Genomic DNA, 24075 nt, shown 5'->3' on the forward strand with positions numbered 1-24075 from the left:
GAAGCCTAGCGTCTTCAGGGCCTTTTTCACTGTCAGTCTGTTGGCTCTTATTTTTATAGGGTTTTTCACGGATTGCAGACAGCAGCCTTCCTGTCCTTTCCTATCTAGTTAGCTTGGGCCCCGTCTTTGCTCAGTCTATCTTTCTGTCTGTGTTAGTGTTCTTTCTTCTTGCTTCACCGTCATTATATGTTGGGGGCTGCCTTTTGCTTTGGGGTCTGCTCTGGGGCAGTTCAGATTTCCCTTTCTGTCTTTAGGCTATATAGTTCTCCGGCTGTGATCGAGGGGTCTAGGGCATCGTAGGAACCCCCCACGGCTACTGCTAGTTTTGTTGATAGGTTCAGGGGTCTGCAATCCGATAGCTGCCAACTTCTCTGGTTTTCTGGACTTAGCTAGCATTCCTGTTTTTGACTCCTATGGTGACTCGCTCATAACAGAATCACCCGCCATACCGCAGATCCTAGGGTACTCAATAGCAGGAAAGAATTGTGTTTAAAAAAAAAAAAAAAGTGTGTATATTCTTTCCTCTATATCTCTGAGGCCGTAGGGGGAATTTTTTTTTCTCTCAATGGAGATCAAGCAATTGTGTGATTGGGTGGAGCAGCTCGCTGCTGAAGTGCGGGGAATTTCCGCCTTCCTTGCTCGTTCGCATGCTGTTGAACCAAAGATCCCTACACCTGATGTATTTTTTGGGGATCGATCTAAATTTTTGAGTTTCAAAAATAATTGTAAATTATTTTTTGCCTTGAAGCCTAACTCGTCAGGGAGCTCCGCGCAGCAGGTTAAAATTGTCATCTCTTTGCTGCGTGGAAATCCCCAGGATTGGGCGTTTTCTTTGAAACCAGATGATCCTATTCTGACTAATGTGAGCGCATTCTTTCAAGCCTTGGGGTTGTTGTATGACGAACCTAATGCTATTGATCAGGCTGAAAAGACCCTGTTGGCATTGAACCAGGGTTGAGATTCTGCAGAGTTGCACTGTCAAAAGTTACGAAAGTTGGCGGTCCTTACTACCTGGAATGATAATGCCTTGGCTGCTCTCTTTCGGAAGGGGTTGTCAGAAGCCGTAAAAGATACTATGGTGGGATTTCCTGTTCCCTCTGGTCTGGACGATTCTATGTCATTAGCCATTCAGGTTGATCGGCGTTTATGTGAACGCGGGATTGCACGAGAGGTGTTGCCACCGGTTGAACATACGGTTGAACCTATGCAATGTGATAGAGTTTTGTCTAGGGCGCAACGTCAGGAGTTCAGAAGGCGTAATAAGCTGTGTTTTTTCTGTGGAGATGCCTCGCATATTATTTCTGTTTGTCCTAAACGAGAGAGACGCTTTGCACACACGTTTTCTGTTGGTGGTGTTCAACCTAAGTTTCTTCTGGCAATTACTCTGATCTGCTCCCTGTCCACATTTTCCACCAAGGCTTTTGTGGATTCAGGAGCAGCGCTAAACCTAATGGACTTGGATTTTGCTAAACGTTGTGGATTTCCGATGACACCTCTGCAGATGCCTATCCCTTTGAGGGGGAATGATGCTACTCCTTTGGCGAAAAATAAACCTCAGTTTTGGACCCAGGTGGTCATGCGGGTCGCCCCAGACCATCAAGAAAATTGCAGATTTTTGGTGTTGCATGGTCTGCATGATGCCGTTGTTCTGGGGTTTCCCTGGTTGCAAATTCATAATCCAGTTTTGGATTGGAAATCTGTGTCTGTGGTGAGTTGGGGTTGTCGGTGTGCCTTTAGTGAGGCTCCGGTTTTTTCCACCTCTCCTCAGTCGCATGATGTTCCTGACTATTTGGCAGACTTTTATGATGTATTTAGTGAGAATGAGTCTGCATCTTTGCCTCCTCATAGGAGTTATGACTGTGCAATTGAGCTGAGCCCGGGGTGTAAATTTCCCAAGGGTCAGCTCTTCAATTTATCTGTACCCGAGCACGAGGCTATGCGATCCTATATTAAGGAGGCGTTGGAGAAGGGTCATATTAGACCATCCTCTTCACCCTTAGGTGCCGGTTTTTTTTTTGTGGCCAAAAAGGATGGTTCTTTAAGGCCTTGTATTGATTATCGTGCCCTCAACAAAATTACTATTAAATATCAGTATCCGTTACCCCTGATTTCGGATCTATTCTCTAGAGTTAGAGGTGCTTGCTGGTTCACCAAGCTTGACCTCAGGGGGGCGTATAATCTTATCCGCATTAAGCAGGAGGATGAATGGAAGACGGCGTTTAATACTCCGGAGGGACATTTTGAGTACCTGGTGATGCCTTTTGGGTTCACTAATGCCCCTTCTGTCTTCCAGTGCTTCATGAACGATATTTTCCGAGACTTCGTCGATAAATTTTTGATTATCTATCTGGATGATATTTTGATCTTCTCCAAGGATTGGGATTCTCATGTGGAACATATTCGGACTGTGTTCCGGATCTTGAGGGAGAATTCCCTGTATGTCAAAGGATCGAAATGCCTTTTTGGAGTACAGAGGATTTCATTTTTGGGATTTATTTTGTCTCCGTCGACTGTTGAAATGGACCCGGCCAAGGTACAGGCCATTTATGATTGGGTTCAGCCCACTTCTTTGAAGGCCCTCCAGAAGTTTTTGGGGTTTGCTAATTTTTATCGGAAATTTATAGCAAAATTTTCTAGTATTGCCAAGCCATTGACCGATCTGACTTAAAAGGGTGCTGATGTGTTGAATTGGTCTCCGGAGGCTGTTGCTTCCTTTCAGGAGCTGAAGCGAAGATTTACCTCCGCCCCCGATTTTGCGGCAACCGGATGTCTCACTCCCGTTCCAGGTAGAGGTGGATGCTTCTGAGATTGGTGCAGGAGCTGTTTTGTCCCAAAAGGATCCTGTAACATCTAAAATGAATCCCTGTGCTTTCTTTTCCCGAAAGTTCTCTCCATCTGAATGTAACTATGATGTGGGGAATCGGGAACTGTTGGCCATGAAATGGGCATTTGAGGAGTGGAGACATTGGTTGGAGGGAGCTAAACATCAAGTTGTGGTCCTCACTGACCACAAGAATTTGATTTACCTAGAGCCGGCTAAACGCTTGAACCCTAGACAGGCTAGGTGGGCCTTGTTTTTTACACGTTTTGATTTTGTGGTCTCTTTTCTTCCTGGAACTAAGAATGTCAAGGCAGACGCCCTCTCTAGGAGTTTCTTTGCTGATTCTCCTGTGGTGACCAAGCCTGCTACCATCTTAGGCGAAGGGGTAGTTCTTTCTGCCATCCCGCCCAATTTGAGACTTGCTCTGAAAGAGTTCCAGGAGGACAAACCTGAGCGTTGTCCCAGTGGAAAGTTGTATGTTCCTGACCAGTGGAAGAAGAGAGTGATGTCTGAAGTTCATTGCTCTGCATTGACTGGTCATCCAGGTATTTTTGGTACTAGAGATCTGGTGAGTCGCTCTTTTTGGTGGCCCACCTTGTCTCATGATGTCAGGAATTTTGTGCAGTCCTGTGGGACTTGCTCCCGGTCTAAATCTTGTTCTCGCTGTAGTGGGTTGTTGATGCCTTTGCCGGTCCCCAGGAGGCCATGGACCCATATTTCAATGGATTTCATCTCTGATATGCCGGTCTCTGAAAGAATGACTGTTATTTGGGTGATTTGTGATAGGTTCTCTAAGATGGTTCATCTTGTACCACTCCCTAAGTTGCCGTCTTCCTCTGAGTTGGTGCCCCTGTTTTTGCAACAGGTGGTTCGCTTGCACGGGATTCCTGAGAACATTGTATCTGACAGAGGAGTTCAGTTTGTGTCTAGGTTTTGGAGGACTTTCTGTTCCAAGCTGGGAATTCAGTTGTCCTTCTCCTCTGCTTTTCACCCTCAGACCAATGGGCAGACAGAGAGAACAAACCAGACCTTGGAGTCGTATTTGAGATGTTTTATTTCCGCTGATCAGGATGATTGGGTTTCATTTTTGCCCTTGGCCGAATTTGCTTTAAATAATAGAGCTAGTTCTGCCACTTTGATGTCACCTTTTTTTTGTAACTTTGGGTTTCATCCTCGATTTTCTTCAGGACAGGTGGAGCCTTCTGCCTGCCCAGGTGTTGACACTGTGGTGGAGAGAATGCACCAGATCTGGGACCAAGTGGTGGATAAGTTATCTCTCTCCCAGGAAAAGGCCCAGCGGTTTTCCAATCGACATAGGACCATTGGTCCCCAGTTTAAGATTGGTGATATGGTGTGGTTATCATCAAAAAATATTGCTATGAAGGTGGCTTCTCCTAAGTTTAAGCCTAGATTTATTGGACCTTACAAGATTTTGGAGATTATTAATACGGTCTCTTTTCGTTTGGCTCTTCCTGTCACATTTAAAATCCATAATGTGTTCCATAAGTCCTTGTTGAAGAGGTTTGTTGAACCAGTTGTTCCTGGGGTGGCACCTCCAGACCCTGTATTGGTTGAAGGTAACTTGGAATATGAGGTAGAGAAAATACTGGATTCCCGTCTGGCTAGATGGAGACTCCAGTATTTGGTTAAGTGGAAGGGTTATGGTCAGGAGGATAATTCCTGGGTCTCTGCCTCTGATATTCATGCCAAAAGATTGGTGCGTGCCTTTCATCGGGCTCACCCTGATCGCCCTGGTGGCGTGGTTGAGGGTTCGGTGACCCCTCCTCAAGGGTGAGGTACTGTTGTGAGTTCATTTTCCCCTTCGTCACTGAGATCTGGTGAACTCCCTATTCTGGTAAAGGAAGGTAATGAGCCTGATTATCAGGCACCTGAGCCTAATGAGGATGACTGACTGAGTGGAGTCACGGACTGGATATAAGGCTGCCGACGCCCTTCTGCCCTGCGGGTGATTTCTCTGTGGACTTCTTGGATACCAGTCTGATTCCTGCTCCTCTAAAGCTAAGTTTTCTGCTTTGCCTGTTAGCATTTGTGTTTTGTTTTTGTTTGCCTTGCTTTTCTAGATTCTGCCATTCCCTGCTGGGGTGAGCTGAATCTCCTTTTGCTGGTTGCTCTGTCTTCAGAATATTCCTGAGTACTGACATAGCTTTTTTGAAGCCTAGCGTCTTCAGGGCCTTTTTCTCTGTCAGTCTTTTGGCTCATATTTTTATAGGGTTTTTCACGGATTGCAGACAGCAGCCTTCCTGTCCTTTCCTATCTAGTTAGCTTGGGCCCCGTCTTTGCTCAGTCTATCTTTCTGTCTGTGTTAGTGTTCTTTCTTCTTGCTTCACCGTCATTATATGTTGGGGGCTGCCTTTTGCTTTGGGGTCTGCTCTGGGGCAGTTCAGATTTCCCTTTCTGTCTTTAGGCTATATAGTTCTCCGGCTGTGATCGAGGGGTCTAGGGCATCGTAGGAACCCCCCACGGCTACTGCTAGTTGTGTTGATAGGTTCAGGGGTCTGCAATCCGATAGCTGCCAACTTCTCTGGTTTTCTGGACTTAGCTAGCATTCCTGTTTTTGCCTCCTACGGTGACTCGCTCATAACAGTATGGCCTCCTCACCCCCATCCTTATATGCGTGGCTCTTCATTCCTATCCTGGTGTTCATGGCTCCTCATCCCTATCCTGGTATGCATGGCTCCTCATCCCTATCCTGGTATGTATGGCCTCCTCATCCCCATCCTTATATGCGTGGCTCTTCATTCCTATCCTGGTATGCATGGCTCCTCATCCCCATCCTGGTATGCATGGCTTCTCATCCCTATCCTGGTATGTATGGTCTCCTCACCCCCATCCTTATATGCGTGGCTCTTCATTCCTATCCTGGTATTCATGGCTCCTCATCCCTATCCTGGTATGCATGGCTCATCCCTATCCTGGTCTGCATGGCTCCTCATCTGTATCCTTGTATGCACATGGCTCCTCATTCCCATCTTTGTATGTATGGCTCTTAATTCTTATCCTGATAAGCATGGCTCCTCCCTCATTCCTATCCTGGTATGCATGGCTCCTTATCCTGTTATGCATGGCTCCTCATCGCTATCCTGGTACGCATGGCCCCCTCATCTCTATCCTGGTATGCATGGCCCCTCATGCCTATCCTTGTATGTATAGCCCTTCATCCCTCTCCTGGTGTGCATGGCTCATTAGTGATGAGCAAGTGTGCATACCAGGATAGGGATGAGGAGTAGTGATCAAGTGTGCATGAATACATGACAGCCTGAATACATGTGGGGATTCCCTAACCAGCAGGAAATCCTTGCATGTGTTCAGGCTGTCTAACAACTGCAAATCATGCAGCTGCGGAGACACAAACATAATCTACGAGAACACCCGAGCATGCCCGGAAAAATTGAGTAACAAGCACACTCGCTCATCACTACTCCTCATCCCTATCCTGGTATGCATGGCTTTTCATTCCCATTCTTGTATGCATGGCTCCTCATCCCTATCCTGGTCTGCATTTGTTAGGCGTCGGGTTCCTGCAGTGGCACAGCAGGAATCCAGAGCCTCACATTCAGCGGTCTCCCATTCTCCATCGACCGCAGAGGAGCTTGCTCAGCTGCCCCGTCATTCCTGACGCTCTGCTCAGACCAGCTCTGTGGGTCTGGCTGTTTCTGCCACCTCTGGGCCAGCAATAGCAACGCAGGCTGATCAGCAGGAAGCCACTCCAGAGGCTAAATCCTTCCGTCGCTCCACTGAGCATGCTCACGAGACGATCTCCCTTTGGAGATATTTATAATTTATATTGCGCATGCCCGGCAGATTCGCTGGAGCAGGGCTTTTAACCCCTGAATGGCGTTCCGGAATAGCCGTGCAAAGAAAAGATCTCTCTCTCCTTTCTAGGCCGCGGTTCCTTTAAATTTCCCCTCCAGCGGATCCGTACACAACATGGATCCTGTAGCATCCGTTTAACCCATGACGGAGGCGGATCCGTTTTTAACCGCTCTGGCGGATTTGCCTCCCGTCAAAATAACGGAAATGAGAAACAGGCCTTAGCCATGAGTTTCTGACCATAACTAAACAGCTTTATATACCCCTAAAAGGCTGTCAAGTTTGGGTCAGGAGACCCACTGCTGAGCCATGAATCAGCCTTATACTGAGCTCACATTTGTTATAGACCCCATTACAGATTTTGCCATAGTTGACAGAGAAACGACGTAACTCAACATGCAGCTCTATTAATTCTGTGAAAAAACATAAGAGATACCACTGTATTCAAAAACAGCGGGGTCTATTGGCTGCCATCGTTGGTGTCTATTATGTTATGGTCTCTGTTGTTTTGTCGCTTTCTAGATGGGAACAATACATTTTTCCCATCTAATTGAAGTTTGAGTCCATTAGAGCAAGGCCCCATCCTGCGGAGGTTCCCTGTGCTCGCTGATCGTGCAGGCCAGGGGTTACCCAGCCAGTCACTGTACACTTATTACCTCAGTGTGTTGGGATGATTACACCTATCCCCTTTGGTCAGTGACTATAGATGGCGGTATAATTTATGACTGCATGGTTTTGTGCCCTTATTAATGAGGTTATAGGTTTTGTCCCTTGAAAGGTTAAAGTTTAGATCAAGTAAAACTTTTTGTAGAAAAGTGAAATATCTAATGAAATTCAGAGGAAGGTGTCTAATTGTTCCTTCCCTCTCTCCAGGCTGTGCAGGCCGCTGTGATTAACTGAGTCTGTCTGTTAATTTAGATATGACTAGAGGGTTAATTTCACCAATTAATGAAGTAACTTTGCAGCTATTATTAGCCTCTCACTTTTTGATCCATCTGTTGCTATGACTACGTCATTTATATGCTGCAAACGTTTGTAGGCTCTGAGTACATTAATTCGATATTGTGGGGGGGGGAGCACAAATAATAACAGCCCATAGCAACCAGGCACACTGACTCTGTCAGATTACAGGACCAAAAGCAACAATTAGCTTACCACTAGTGCTTTATAAGCATTCCCCATTATCTGTCACTATGCGAGTAGTAGACGTGTCGTCAGGGCGCTGCCATGTTAAACCTAAAATCCATTACAGATTCAAGTGCTTATGTGACCGCAGAAATCATTTTGTGATCCTTAAAGTGATGAGTGAGCGTGTTCTGATAAGGTGTTATCCGAGCATGTTCGTATGTTAATAGAGTGTCTTCAGCGTTCTCAAATACTATGTTCAAGTCCCTGCGGCTGCATGTCTGCATGGTCTAACAAACAGGCAATCCCCACATGTGTTGAGGCCGTCGAACAGCCGTGAGACATGCAGGCACGGCGACTCAAACATAGTATTCAAGCACACTGAAGATTCTTTATTAATGCACGAGCATGCTCAGGTAACACCTTATCAGAGCAAGCTCGCTCATCACTAGTTGTCCGGTGAAAACAAGTTATTATCTATCCATATTTCTTGTTGATTGGTAGGAGTCTGACCATTGGGACCCGCAGCGATCGACAGAACAGAGAACTTGTATCCCGTTTGGATTGAGCAGCATTGCACATGCTCGAACGACGCTCCATTCATTCCCTATGGGGCTGCCGAATGCTGCACTCAACTTTTTCTGACAACCCGATAATGAATGGAGCAGCTTTTGGACATCCAATTTACTTCTCCATCCTTAACCAGGGATAAAAGTGCCCTGTCCAGGATGAAAAATTCTGTTCTGTGAACCGCAGTCAAGCCCCCTTTGATCAATAAGTTGTAACCTGTCCTGCAGATAGATGATGATAACTTGTTTGCACTGGATAACCACTTTAATATGTGTGCACATAGCTGCTACATGTCTCAATATTGAGTTGTGATGTCATTCTTATAATCTGTGGTCAGGGACGGATTAAGAGTAGCCAGGACCCCAGGTAGTTTACAAGTCATGGCCCCCCAGGTACTCTGTGTCACATGACATGTCATGTGATTAACACACAGGTGCTCTGGGGCACATCTGTACATGGAAAACAGATACCGGTGCGCATATCACATCGCACAAATTTTTCCCTTATGTACAGCATGGTACATAACAGTGCTATACACACAGACCTGTACATACAATATGAGTCCACGCACAGCCACTGACATACAGTATGGGCCCCCACATAGCTACCTATAAACAGTATAAGCCTCGCATAGCTCCCTAAATATAGTATGAGCCCCCATATAGCTACCTAGATACAGCATGAGCACAGACATAACTCCCTTTATACAGTATAAGCCTCACATAGCTCCTTATATTCAGTATGAGCCCCCATAAAGCCTCCTATATACAGTATGAGCCCTCATATAGCCTCCTATTTACAGTATGAGCCCACACAGTGCTTGCTGTATACAGTATTACCACACACATATACTCCTGTATGCAGTATGAGCACGCACATAGCCTCCTGTATACAGTGTGAGACCCCATATAGCCTCCAATGTACAGTATGAGCCCACACATAGCCTCCTATATAACAGTATGAGCCCTCATATAGCCTCCTACATACAGTATGACTCCGCACATAGCCTCGTGTATGCAGTATGAGCCCGCACAGTGCTTGCTGTATACAGTATAAGCACACACATAGCCTCCTGTATGCAGTATGAGCCTGCACATAGCCTCCTGTATACAGTGTGAGCCCCATATAGTCTCCAAATTTACTTCTGATTTCACCAATTGCAATCATAGGTAGAAAAATTTACGGACAATTTTGTAGCCAAATCAGTGTAGAATTTTTGCTTGCACTGTAATATAGTAAAAGCGAGTTTCTGGTTTGTCATTGGCACACAAGAGAAGATAATATTGGTGAAGTCGGAGATCTCAGGCTGAATGAACTCAAAAGTAAAGGGCTTTACAGGCCAATCGAACCCCTTTGTTACTGCCCAGAGATATCTGTGAATGCAGTATGAGCCCACACAGTGCTTTCTGTATACAGTATAAGCACACACATATCCTCCTGTATGCAGTATGAGCACGCACATAGCCTCTTGTATACAGTGTGAGCCCCCATATAGCCTCCAATATACAGTATGAGCCCACACATAGCCTCCTATATAACAGTATGAGCCCTCATATAGCCTCCTACATACAGTATGACTCCGCACATAGCCTCGTGAATGCAGTATGAGCCCACACAGTGCTTGCTGTATACAGTATAAGCCCACACATAGCCTCCTGTATGCAGTATGAGCACGCACATAGCCTCTTGTATACAGTGTGAGCCCCCATATAGCCTCCGATATACAGTATGAGCCCACACATAGCCTTCTATATAACAGTATGAGCCCTCATATAGCCTCCTACATACAGTATGACTCCGCACATAGCCTCGTGAATGCAGTATGAGCCCACACAGTGCTTGCTGTATACAGTATAAGCCCACACATAGCCTCCTGTATGCAGTATGAGCACGCACATAGCCTCTTGTATACAGTGTGAGCCCCCATATAGCCTCCAATATACAGTATGAGCCCACACATAGCCTCCTATATAAAAGTATGAGCCCTCATATAGCCTCCTACATACAGTATGACTCCGCACATAGTCTCGTGTATGCAGTATGAGCCCGCACAGTGCTTGCTGTATACAGTATAAGCCCACACATAGCCTCCTGTATGCAGTATGAGCCTGCACATAGCCTCCTGTATACAGTGTGAGCCCCATATAGTCTCCAAATTTACTACTGATTTCACCAATTGCAATCAAAGGTAGAATAATTTACGGACAATTTTGTAGGCAAATCAGTGTAGAATTTTTGCTTGCACTGTAATATAGTAAAAGCGAGTTTCTGGTTTGTCATTGGCACACAAGAGAAGATAATATTGGTGAAGTCGGAGATCTCAGGCTGAATGAACTCAAAAGTAAAGGGCTTTACAGGCCTATCGAACCCCTTTGTTACTGCCCAGAGATATCTGTGATTGCAATCTGACGTTTAGATCAATGCCATTTGCATAGAATATTGTCATTCTATGTGTAGTTCTAAGGCAGGGACTAAATAGCAACTCGCCGTGACAAAGGCCGCGCAGCCAAAGATCGCTATTTGACGCTGCTACATTGCAGCATGGTGCAAGTATTTGGGGTCACATTGCGAACCAAAAAGTAAGCAAGCAAGCTCCAAAATGCCAACTGATTCCATCTTTTTGTGACTTGCTCGTTACAGTTTCAGTACCATGCGGGTTGCGTTGCGGCATCATTCACTTTGCACTATGGTGCGACGAAACAACAACATAGAACAAACTTCTGCCACATGACGCCCCTTCATTCTGCAGATTGACTGTGGTTATTTTTTTCCATGAGGCTCAGTTTGTCGTGTATGTGTCCATCTCTCACAGTGGTCTTCCAAATATAACATTCATTTTGAAACATAGATTAAATTATTGCCATTTATATTGTTATATTGAAAGATTTTAAAAACTAGGGTTGCTGTTAAATAAAATCAAAATTCGCCCTTGTACTGTAGAAGTCATAAGGTTGCAGGATTCTCTTCTCTGCCTGACTGTAGATGGCACTGCAGCTCCTCTTATCAGTTGCTGTGTGTTACTGAACTTCTATGGAGCTCACTGGCCAAAAACTGGACATTGGTAATCCTAAATGTAGCTTAAGGCCACATGCACACATTGAGTATTTGGTGAGTTTTTTACCCCAGTATTTGTAAGCCAAAACCAGGAGTGGGTGAAAAATGCAGAGGTAAAGAAAGTGTAGTCAGCTTACCCGTCTGCAACGCAATCCCCAAGCCTGCCAACACCCAGCACGGACTGTGGTGAGCATCCACATCAATTAGGAGCAAGAGGAAAAAGAATTGATCCAGCTTGAGACGGAGGCGGCTGCAATTTTACAAAGCCAGTGAGGAGGATCAACGCGTTTCAAGTAAAAAAAAAAAGTCTTAGTGATCATGACTAAGACTTTTTTTTATAGTTGAAACGCGTTGATCCTCCTCACTGGTGTGCTTGGTGTTTGCTATAAGAGATTTTTAAAGAACCAACATATTTTTACGTTGTCCAATAAAGCTTTGTAAAATTGCAGCCGCCTCCATCTCAAGCTGGATCAATTTTTTTTTCCTCTTGCTCCAAAAATACAGAAGTGGTGCAAATGTTTCTATTATGCTTTGCCTCTGACCGTTCCACTCCTGGTTTTGACTTACAAATACTGGGGTAAAAAAATCACCAAATACTCAATGTGTGCATGTGGCCTTAAACTTTCTGTTCTGTGTAAAGTGTGCTTTGTACATACATGCAAGAATTGGACGCTAAGTCGCTTTGCTGTGCAATGTATTACTTTTCAGTGGAGCTAAATCCTGCTAGATTTTTTTTCTCTTATGGTTTTATTAACATTAGAGCATATTTATCAACACTGTCTATTTCTTAGACAAACCTGAATTAGACAAAGGCTATGTTCACATGTTGCATTTTTCTGCAGGCAAAAAACCTCCTCACTTGGCAGTGAAGAAGATGTTTACAAAAAGCAGGCGTATTTGCGGCATTCTTGGAGTCTCTTGTGCATGCAGATAAATTTTAGTGCCCCCACAAAAAAAACATGGGTGAAAAAAAGGCTGCAAAAATGCTGAAAGAAGTAACTTGCTGCAGTTTGCAAAAACACAGCAGTTTTCCAAATCAGTGAGAAAAAAAACAATGTGTGTGCATGAGATTTCTGAACTCTCATAGCCTTTGTTAGTGCTGTAAATCACAGCTTAAAATTTGCACGTCTGTATATATGTATATAATTATAGCTACAAAAATGCAACGTGTGAACGTAGCTTTAAAATGTCAGGTTCATCACAGTTTGATGGTTTAGTGTGTGCCAGACACTTGAACCAAAATGTTGGCACATATTTCCTCATTGTGTCTCATGTTTGGCTGCACAATTTTCCAGTGAGACTTCATGGTCATACTCCCTTGTGAGATACGGCACATACTGATAAATATGGTGGAAGTCGTGAAAGAAAGGTTTTTGGATGCAAATTACACCAGAATTCTAGCTTTATGCCCCATTTCAATCACTGAAAATAATGTGACATGACCACATGTGAATAATCCTTTGTAATCACGTGCTGTGCATTTACTGTTTAGGATAATGTGATACATGCAGCGGGAAGAACCTGGTATGAGAGTCCACACGTCACGGTCAAATTCTGGATTTTTGTTGTAAATGGACCGCCGCGTTTGACCTCACCCTTAGATGACAACCAGAGTGTATTACATTTTGTGTACATTTTTTTCTGTCTTCTCTTATAATATAGCAATGAAAGTTATACCAGCTCTGACAAATCTATATAGTTTGTGACATCTAATGTTTCAGTCCTTCCCAGACCTTGTTTCCTGCCTTGGTCACACTCAGTCTATGCGTTCCTTCCTATGTGCTGCTGACGTGGAGTCAGCAACACATAAATCTATGTCTTACCACAAAGCACCATGACAATGCCAGCCATAAACCATTCTTTTTTTCAGATTCTGACATATTCCAATTAATACATTGCGTTATAATGGGATCTGTCATATTTTATCCTGGTTCTGGTGTCTGATGGCAAGCATAGCTCTGCAGACTGCATGCTTCTTCCTGCCAATTATGTCAGAACCCCTGACAAAAAAACTAAAAATGTGAACAGAGCCTGACCAAAAACAGTATATAGAGTAAGATCTGGAGAATAGAAAATTGATACCAATCAATCAATCAAATTTATTATCGCCAAGTACATATTATATATATACAAGGAATTCTTTGTGGCAAAGAGGCAACATAATATATAACAACAGATACAACAAGTAACATCTAACAAGACAGATACAGTATATAGTCTACACATGACGATTTAATTGTTGAACAGAGAGTGGATAGAAGCTGTTCATATGGCGGTTGGTGCTGCATTTGGGGACTCTGAAGCGACGTCCTGAAGGGAGTAGTTGGAATGAGGAGTGTCCCGGGTGAGAGGGATCGGATGAAATTTTCAATGCGTGGGATCGAATACTCTTATCATAAAGATCCTGGATTTAGGCAGGGGGGAACCTATAATTCTCTCTGCTGTTCTGAAAGTCCTTTGTAAGCAGAGTTTGTCATGTGCAGTGGCTCCCCCATACCAGACTATCAGAGAGGAACAAATCACAGATCTGATGACAGCATTAAAGAATAAGATCAGCAGATTCTTAGACAAACCGTATCTTTTCAGCTGACGCAGGAAGAACATCCTCTGTTGTGCTTTTCTTATAACAGCATCCACGTTTTTCCCCCATTTAAGATCATGAGAGATGATAACACCAAGGAATTTGGTCTCTGTGACCCTAAGAACCACTTCGTCATTGATGTAGATTGGAAGTATCTCATGTTGATCTTTCCTAAAATCCACAACCATCTCAGCAGTTTTTTTAGTGTTGAGTACAAGATTATTGGCTTTACACCAGTCACATATTCTTTTCACCTCACTCCGATACAAGTCTTCAGCATTTCTCCTGATGAGACCAATCACTGTCATATCATCGGCAAATTTCAAGATTTTTACTGAGTCTGCTGAAGAGATGCAATCATTCGTATAGAGAGAAAACAGTAATGGGGACAAAACACACCCCTGAGGTGCCCCGATGTTTGTGACCAAGGTGTCCGAAGTGAATGGTCCAACTTTTACACGCTGTATCCTGGCTGTCAGGAAGTTATAAATCCACAAGCATAAGTTGAGAGGGACTCCAAGAGCTACCATTTTCTTATGAAGTAAATTCGGATCAATGGTATTGAACGTTGAGCTAAAGTCCATGAAAAGAATCCAGGCATATGAGTGCAGTTCATCTGTATGATCCAAAATATACATCAGTGCCAGATTGACAGTGTCGTTTGCCGAACGATTCTCCTTATAGGCAAACTGAAGCGGGTCCCATAGCTTCTGCGTGAATTTTATCAGGTGGGACATCATAATTCTTTCGAAGACTTTCATAGCTACAGATGTGAGTGCTACTGGTCTATAGTCGTTCAACTCAGAGGATCCCACTTTCTTGGGGACAGGGATAATTGTGGAACTTTTCCAACACTGAGGTACAACGCACTCTTTCAGTGACACATTGTATATATTTGTCAGTATAGGGGCAAGCTGGGTAGCACATACTTTCAGACACATTGGAGATACACCATCAGGGCCAGGTGCCTTTTTGACCTTAAGTCCCTTCAGGATGCGTATCATCTCTGCCTCGGAGATCACTACTTGGGTGTTGCACAATGAATGATCTTTATATGAACAGACTGAGGAGCTTAGAGATGAATAGCCACTGTGTGTAGAGCTTGCCTCAAATCTGCAGTAGAATTCATTTAACTCTGTTGCCAGACTTCTGCTGGGGTTCACTATAGTGGGGTGGCTTTTATAATTGGTGACCTCTCTTAATCCTCTCCATGCAGATCTAGTATCTTTTGATGAGAACCTTTCCTCCAGAATCTTTGCATACTCGTGTTTGGCTAACTTGATAACTTGATACAGAATGAAGTAAGGTAAATGATGATCAGTGGAGGCCTCAATACCTCCTCTGGGAACTGGATCCCTCTTGATCCTCTTTCACACCCATATATACAGTAGAGTAGGTTCTTTCCACTGAAGTCTATGGAATTTGTAAAGACAACTGAGCCAGTGACTTCAGAACCAAGGATCACATGCGTGGCCACCGCTCCATCATTTCCTAGCTGGATACGAGCACCAGACTGCCATGACAAAGAAAGAGTAATAAAGGTTGACCATTTCTTGTGTGAGGGGATCTCTGGACTCCCTTAATGGCCGATGTCAGGGAAGACAAGGATTGCATTGTCAGATTTTAACTTGCCCAATCTTTCAGTACTCAGAAAGATAAGCCACTGGACATCTGTAGCGGCTTTCTCCCCATTCCCAACTCATGCACAGTCAGCCAAGCCCAGAGCGCATGAATAGAATTATCCATAGAAATGTGTTGAGAACTATCTCATATGTAGGGTCACCATAATACAAACATTGTGTATCTGGAGTTGAGAACGCCATAGATTCTGGGCTGCAGTACAGTGGAAAAAAAAATTGTTACAGAGCAGCCATTGTAATGGGCACCCAGCTTGTCCACAGATTTCAGTAACTGTTCAGCAGCATCTAATGGTCTTGGTCAATATCTGGTGTCGTAGTGGACATCTACCAATCATACTGTTCTCTCTCTCTATCCCATCCTGCACCAGAATAATGACTATTGTCACCTGGTTGGTTGTGACATCCAACAGCACCTGTTGGTTTGCACTTTATAATACATCTGGCTGTAGAGGATAAACATCTGTCTTGAATTCTGTATAAGGTTATCCCATATTAAGCAACCACTTAATGTGTCATTCAGCTTATTGCTGTAGTCCCACACCTGTCACTCTCTGCAAACAGGAAAAATGTTATTGTAGAGTAAAGCAAAAAAAATTGCATAACCTGTATCAGTAGTCCATAGCCGGCAGACTACTGTAGAGCTATGTGAACCTCCTATTACGTGCGGCTTTCCGAACGCATCTCCTGATTAATAGAAGACACAACGTCACGTATGTGTTGGAATCAATGTAATGATTTTGCCAGGCATTCTAATCAAGAAAGGTTCTGGAATGCCACAGTTAACAGGAGGTTCGCATGGCTCAGTTCTGGCAACCATAGCCTAACCCAGGGTTCCCCAACTCCGGTCCTCAAGGCCCACCAACAGGTCATGTTTTCAGGATTTCCTTAGTATTGCCCAGGTGATTATCACCTGGTCAATACTAAGGAAATCCTGAAAACATGACCTGTTGGTGGGCCTTGAGGACTGGAGTTCGGGAACCCTGGACTAACCAACATGGCAACTGGATCAGGATCTTGGGAATCATTTTACTCTATTCAAATGCATGACCTTTCTTGTAATGAGAGACGGCTCTCGTCTGTCACAACCAGAGCTGCTGCTATAGACTGGCTCGCCATTTGGATTCAAAGAGTGAAGGTCCTCAGCGGGAGACATCCTTTTATGACATGCGTTTTTTATACATCAACTCTTCACCAGGTGAAGCCATTGCTATGTAGTGTTAGTCAGAGACCGTCTGATCTAATGGTGAAGCTTAGCGTTGTGCTAATCTGTATAAAGCAGCTGTAAGCTTCTAGAAAGTCAGGAATCAGATCTCTGTACAAATAGAAAAGTCGCCTATAGAAAATGTATTAAGTTTTCGGATTATTACATTCCTGTAGACTGCTCTGCACTTTTCTGATATTGGCTTTGGTTAGTTTTGGTTTTTCGGATGTGGCCACCATGTTAATTTAGGCTTCTGAAGGTATGGCCACCATGTAAATTTAGGCTTCTGAAGACCCTGAATCCCACTTGTCGACTGACATCATATTAACGTTGATAGCTCTAGTGTTATATCTTGTAAAGATAAAGGATCCTTCTGCCTCTCCTCATTCTCAGAGGGTCTCAAAGAAATGAGAATGAGTCGCTGTGTGAATAATGGCAGAATATCCTCCCTGGGTTCTCTGTTTTAGTGAGAAGAAAGAACTACGGTAATAGTTTGTTAAAATGGGTGCAGAGTTTCAGGTTTTTTTTTTTTTTTTTTAAGGCTACGTTGAGCTTTTGATGAGTTTTTGCAACATTTTTACACCTACTATGTATATTAGGTTCCTTGCATTATTTTATATGTGTTTTTATTGTGTTTTTGACATTGCGTTTTTTGTCTCTTGGTGTGCCATATTTTAAACAAAGCTGCTTTGTTTTTGATACTTCTATATATTTTGCTTTGCTGAAACGTTAATGATATAGTCATGTGTGTGTTACATGCGTTTTTGATGCGTTTCCACGTGTGTTTTTTATCAGCAGATTTTCCACATCTAAGGCTAGTTTCACATTAGCGTTTACGGCCGCAGCGTCGGGCTGTGCACGGCCGCCGCTAAGCCCCGCCCTCTGCCGCGCCTCCGCCGGTAGCTCCGCCTACGGACACCTGACGCTGCGTCCCCAATCTTTAGCACTGGGGACGCAGGCCGTGCGCAGGTATGCGTTTGGTGGCGCATGCGTCCTTTTGACGCTGCGCCGAGCGCACCAAATTGAAACCTGTTGCGTTTGGCGCTGGTTGGCGCAGCGTCAAAAGGACACATGTGCCGCCAAGCGCATACCTGCGCATGGCCTGCGTCCCCAGTGCTAAAGATAGCGGACGCAGGACGCATGCAGCGTCATGCGTCCGTAGGCGGAGCTACCGGCGGAGGCGCGGGGCTTAGCGGCGGCCTTGCGCAGCCCGACGCTGCGGCCGTAAACGCTAATGTGAAACTAGCCTAATGCAAGTCAAGAAAACTCAGAGTACTTGCAGTAAAAACTGACATGCTGCAAATTTGAAACAGGAACTGCAGGTCAGATTGTACTGAATAAAAAAAGCACAGTGGACAGGAGAGTTCTATAAATCCTATCCACTTTGCTGGAACTGTAAGCTTCAGCTGCAGCTTCAAAAATTCACTAAAAACTCATTGTGGACATATAGCCTAAGAGGATTTAGAAGGGAATCCGCTGAAAAATCTACATAACAACCCACTTGAAGAGTGAGGATTGTTGTGTTATATGTTGAACCCACCTGAAAAAGCGATGTAAAACCACCACAAAAACTGAACATAAAGCAAGTGACATTTATGTGCATGTGCAGTTATTTGTTGCCATAAGTCTTTTAAGTGCTTCAGGGTTAGGAATCCATGAAAATGGCAAAAAGAAGTAGTATGTCCATGGGATGGAAGGCACCAACACCCCCCATAACACCTTCCCAACTAACTAAATGAAACATGACACATGGTGTGCAGATAAAAGGCTGCTGTATTTATTAATGGTTACTCAAATATTAAATATATAAAACCAATAACCAACCATAAAATTCACTACTCCATAACAACTTTAAACCATTCAATCTCCACTCAGCATAGCTGGGCGAGCACCCATCTAATAAATACCACGACGACATTATACATAAGGGTGGGCGGGCAGCTGTTTCTTCAAAATCCTAGGTGCTGTGAGACCTCTGGCAGGAATGCCGGGCTTAAAATGACTCTTCTGTTTGGCACCGAAATCTGTCCACCAATCAGAATCCTGTCGTTCATTTCTGCCTGGTACCTGGAGAAGAAACCAATATAGAGAAGATAAGTACCATTATACATTACATAAGAAAAGGAGGGGGGGAGAAAAGAAATAGAAGCCCACTACTAAGAGAAATAATGGGACATACCAAGACTCAACCATAACCATAACTTGACTAGTCAACAGAACAGGGGGAGTTGGTGCTGCAATCCCATGAAGCCCCTCCGCAATTTGCTCTAAAAGGGAGCTTGGACATTCTTCCGGCGGTGAGAAGCTGCTCACTAGCTGTAGTTTTAAATTTTGAAAAACCAAGTTTCCGCAAAAGCACCAGCAAAACTGACTGCAAAGCTGCTTCAACAAAAAGGCCACAGGCATACTTTGAGAATTTTTAAGTTTTTTACCTCCGTATTTGTAAACCAAAACCAGGAGTGGGTGATAAATACAGAAGTGGTGATGTGTCTCTATTAGGCTGCGTGCACATGCTGCGGATTCCGCTGCGTTTCCGCAGCGGTTTTGGCCGCTGCGGACCCGCAGCAGTTTTAGCTGCGGTGTACAGTACCATTCATTTGAATGGGAAAAAAAAAACGCTGTGCCGACGCTGCGGAAAAAAACGCGCGGATTTGCTGCGGTTTTGAATCCGCAGAAAGAATTGCATGTCAATTCTTTCTGCGGAAACCGCTGCGGGTTCCTATCTCCACCATTGTGGAGATAGTGAATCCGCAGGACCAAACCGCAGGCAAAACCGCAGATAATCCGCAGGTCTTTGGACCTGCGGATTATCTGCGGTTTTTGCAAAATCCGTGCGGATTAATCCGCAGCGGATTCCGCAGCGTGTGCACGTACCCTTATACTTTTCCTCTGATTGTTCCACTCTCTGGTTTTGGCTTATAAATACTGAGGTAAAATGCTGACCAAATACTGAACGTGTGACCATAGTCTGACAGTTTAACGCCTTAAAAGTTACTGCTAATTGTGGCAACAGCAATTAAGGGTAAGTGCACACGTTGCGGATTGTGCTGCGGATTTTTCCTTGCATCTGCAGATCAAAAGACCGGCCTTTTATCTGCGGATTAGCCTGCGGTTTTCCCTTGCGGTTTGACACCTGTACAATGGAGAAGGTGTGAAACCGCTGCGGATTCCGCACAAAGAAGGGACGTGCTGCGGATTGAAAACCGCAGCAAATCCGCGCTGAAAAATCCACAGCATGTGCACAGCGTTTTTCATTTTCCATAGAAAATTAAGGTACTGTACAACGCAGCAGAAACTGCTGCGGATCCACAGGGCCAAAAACACTGCTGATCCACAGCAGAATCCGCAACACGTGCACACATCCTAAGCGGTTGGAAACAGTGATAAGCGTCCTTATGGGTACCTCATGTCTGCCATATTTGTACATCTATCAAGCTCTGTAAGGGCCCCGTCACACATAGCGAGATCGCTGCCGAGTCACAAGTTTTGTGACACAACAGCAATCTCACCAGCGAGATCGCTGTGTGTGACAGCGATCAGCGACCGCCCCCCCCCCCCCCCGCCGGTATCGCTGATCGCTGTAGGAAACCGCTGGACATTTCTTTTGTCGCTGGTCTCCCGCTGGCCAGCACGCATCGCTGTGTGTGACAGGCAGGAGACCAGCGATCTGCTGGTAACTAATGTACACATCGGGTATCTAGTACGTTGGCTATCAGCACGCTGGTAACTAACGAACTCCGCGATGCCGGGCGCTCGGCGTCGCTGTGCTGATCGCTGGTGAAGCTGTCTGTGTGACAGTTCACCAGCGATCACTTAGCGACTCACCAGCGATCCTGACACGTTGATATCGTTGTCGGGATCGCTGGTGAGTCGCTATGTGTGACTCCAGCTTATGTGGCTGGGTTTCCTTGTCAGTTTTAATATAAGTGAGAAAGAAACTAACAAAAATTGTATATGGCCTCGTTCACACGATCAGTATTTGGTCAGTATTTGGTCAGTATTTCACCTCAGCATTTCTAAGCCAAAACCAGGAATAGGTGATAAATACAGAAGTGGTGAGGTGTTTCTATTATACTTTTCCTCTGATTGTTCCACTCCTGGTTTTCACTTACTAATAATGAGGTAAAATACTGACCAAATACTCTTGTGCACTTGGCCTAAATATGATTTCAGTCTTCCTAGTTACATCAATGTAAAATCCACTTTGATATGTTCATCATATGGTGAGATTTCTGAGAGTTTTGTTCCGACGAAGATTTGTAAACCTCATCATGGAATCCACCCCAAACTTGACACTGTCAACTCAAAAGATTACAAACACTGTGAAAAAAGCCTGTTCAAAACTGCTTTAGAAAGAAAAATCACTTTAAAAAAGTAATCCTGAAGTAAATTCCTCTTGAAAAACTTGTCAGATTTTTTCTTTAAGGCTGGAGTCACACTAACCTGCGCAAAATACGGTCAGTATTTTACATGCGTAATATGGATGACAGACCCCTAAACAGTGCTCCGTATGTCATCCGTAATCAAGGTGTGGTCGCGTATTTTGCGCATGTCAGCATCCGTATGTAATCCGTATGGCATCCGTATGGCGAGATTTTCTCGCAGGCTTGCAAAATGGACATATAATGGAGCCCTATGACAGGGTTTCTAAAGACACCTGGTGCGTATTTCTCGCAAGTCACATGTGTGGTCCGTGTGTAATCCGTATTTTTTGCGCACCCATAGACTTGCATTGGCGTACTACGGGCGTAGTACGCTGACAATCGCAGCATGCTGCGAGTGGCACGGAGCGTAGGATACTGAGGAGAAATATACGCCTGGTGCGAGTGACCCCATAGAAAATCATTGGTCCGTGTCTAATGCGTGCTTTTAGCGCCTCTCACTCTCCCGTATTCCTCGCCAGTGTGACTCCGGCCTAAGGCCGGGATCATACATGCGAGGAATACGGCCGAGTCTCGCATGTTAATACCCGGCATTGCCGCGGGCACTCAGGAGCGGAGTGTGCTGCTCCATGTATTGCTATGTGGCTGCACGCTACGCTCCTGTGTGCCGGCGGCAGTGCCAGGTATTAACATGCGAGACTCGGCCGTATTCCTCGCATGTGTGATCCCGGCCTTACTCCAAAAAACTCCATGTGAACATCCACATCCCCACACAGGTTAAAACACACCAACCAACCAATCAAAGGACCTCTTAACCATAAAAAACCAAACAGGGTGTACTTATTAAATTATATTTTATTTTATTTATACAGGTGGTTACATTAAAACCAATTAAAATCAAAAAGAGTGCACGTATAGGAACAGTTTTCACAAAATTGTAAAATGATAAGACCCAATTTATATATCAGATATGCATACCCCACATATTGTGGAATAACAATTTGAAAAGGATTGTAAAAAAGGTGCAAAAATTACATAAAAAACATTATAATACATAAAAATAATTAACAAAAAAAGTGCAATGTGCAATGTGCAAAATTGTCACACAGTGGATCATATACAGGAAAAATATTTTTTAGAAAGAAAAAACACATAAACATATGTCCTTTTAAACATCAATTGTGTGTATTCACAAAACTTCCATATATCCAGAATAAAGTGCAGAGTGCCTGTGCAATAGAATCATGCACAATATGTAAAAGTAACCAGTGCCACCTTTCATTAGAAAATTACAACTCTTCATACAATACAGAGGTATGCCATAGACAAATCCTTTACCTATAAGGGTCACCACGTCCCTATCACACGCTCCCCGACGCGCGTTTCGGAATCCTTCCTTCATCAGGTTGCATATATGGAATTTCCTTTTGCGAAATCTGCTGTGTGTGACAGTACCAGTGTTGTGGATGAGAATTTTGGAGATCCTTCCTGGGGATTCATCCATTGTAATGCAGTGGAAGAGATCTCCTGTAAACCTGCAGCATTTCTGCAACGGAATTTCCCTCAAAATCTGTAAAAATGTATTGTATAATATTTATGTTATTTATAGGGAACATGTCACCAGAAAAGAACGCTATTAACCTTCAGATATGGGGTTAGTATGCAGGTTAATAGCGTTACTACCCTGCCTGCCGCCTGCACTATCCCGAACGCTGATGGGAGAAAATTATCTTTATTCCCCGACAGCGTTCCGGTTTCAGTCACGGGGGCTGTGCCGGTTCAATGGCAGCTCTGAGTATACAGAGCGGCGGCAGTAACCACAACACCAGTCCTGACTGACGCTCCCTCTGCATTAAGGACGGCTGTCAGTCAAGGCCGGGGGAGTGGGATACAGACGCCACTCTGTATACTCAGAGCGGTTACTGAACCCACTCTGGCTCCGCACCCGTGATTGAAATTGGGAAACTGCTGGGGGAATAAGTTTCATTTTCTCCCCAGAGCCTTTGGCTACATGCAGGCGCCGGGCGGGATAGTAACGCTGTTAACCTGCAGATTATCCCCATATCTGCAGGTTAATGGGGCTTTTTCTGGTGACAAAGGTTATGTTAGGTTGTGTTTTATGTTGTTCCATTACAAAAATGGCTATTGCAATAGAAGAATACCTCTGAAAGGAGAAGAAAGTAATTTCCAGCCTATATAATTGCTGGTTAACTAATATTTGACCATTTTTGGTTTCAGGTAGTGTCCTTACTAATTGGCTGCTATAGCTGTTATTATACAATTATAAATTCCCATTCATTCTTATTTAATTTTAGGCCACTGCAGTAAAAAAAGATAAATAATACCATAGCAAAAATGTCCAAAAAAGCATCATGTGAAAATCTGCTCATGATGTACAGATTAAAAAAAAAATGTCTCGCGAGCAGCTGCGGTGGCGAGCTTCATCACTATCCACATATGCCCTTTTCATGAGGAATATTTGTACGTTGATTTACAGATGACATTTTATTCTCCTGGCGATGTTTACTACAACCTGTTTTTTGCAATTAGGTTTTAATTTGCTGATTCAACTACTGGAACTACTGGCGCTTGACATTTCTCATTAGTTATTGATAGTATTTCACTGTGTGCGCCAGCAGAGGGCAGCACAGCACTGTCGTTTCACATACCGTAGTTCACTTTTTACTTTTCTGTTGTGTTTCAAGAAATGAATTGAGTCAGAACGGTTTCGCTGCGCATATGTAATATCACAGGAGGGATGGATTAGAAAGGGAGTTAGCTGGTAATTTTGTGCTATAATCGATTTATTACTATTAATGAAAAAGAAAAAAATGGTTAAAAAATGTCTCAGCTTCAGATAGTTGTCATGA

The 24075-nt window shown here is 44.1% G+C and overlaps 1 protein-coding gene across 2 annotated transcripts in view; it reads left to right on the forward strand.

Moving 5' to 3' along the window:
• JAZF1 (JAZF zinc finger 1) overlaps positions 1 to 24075 on the forward strand; it is a 313966-nt gene that overhangs the window by 38663 nt on the left and 251228 nt on the right. Inside the window, exon 1 of one of the 2 annotated variants that reach the window (XM_073581356.1) lies at positions 16604 to 16817. The exons of the other annotated variant lie outside the window; for it this stretch is intronic. Coding sequence (XP_073437457.1) covers positions 16787 to 16817 — 31 coding nt within the window. The 5' untranslated portion in view covers positions 16604 to 16786. Of the gene's footprint in view, positions 1 to 16603; positions 16818 to 24075 lie in introns of those variants that run through there. 2 annotated transcript variants of the gene reach the window in all.

The sequence above is a fragment of the Dendrobates tinctorius genome, unplaced genomic scaffold (assembly GCF_039654945.1).
Source record: "Dendrobates tinctorius isolate UK_male_01 unplaced genomic scaffold, ASM3965494v1 ptg000070l, whole genome shotgun sequence".
Classification (NCBI taxonomy): Eukaryota; Metazoa; Chordata; class Amphibia; order Anura; family Dendrobatidae; genus Dendrobates; species Dendrobates tinctorius.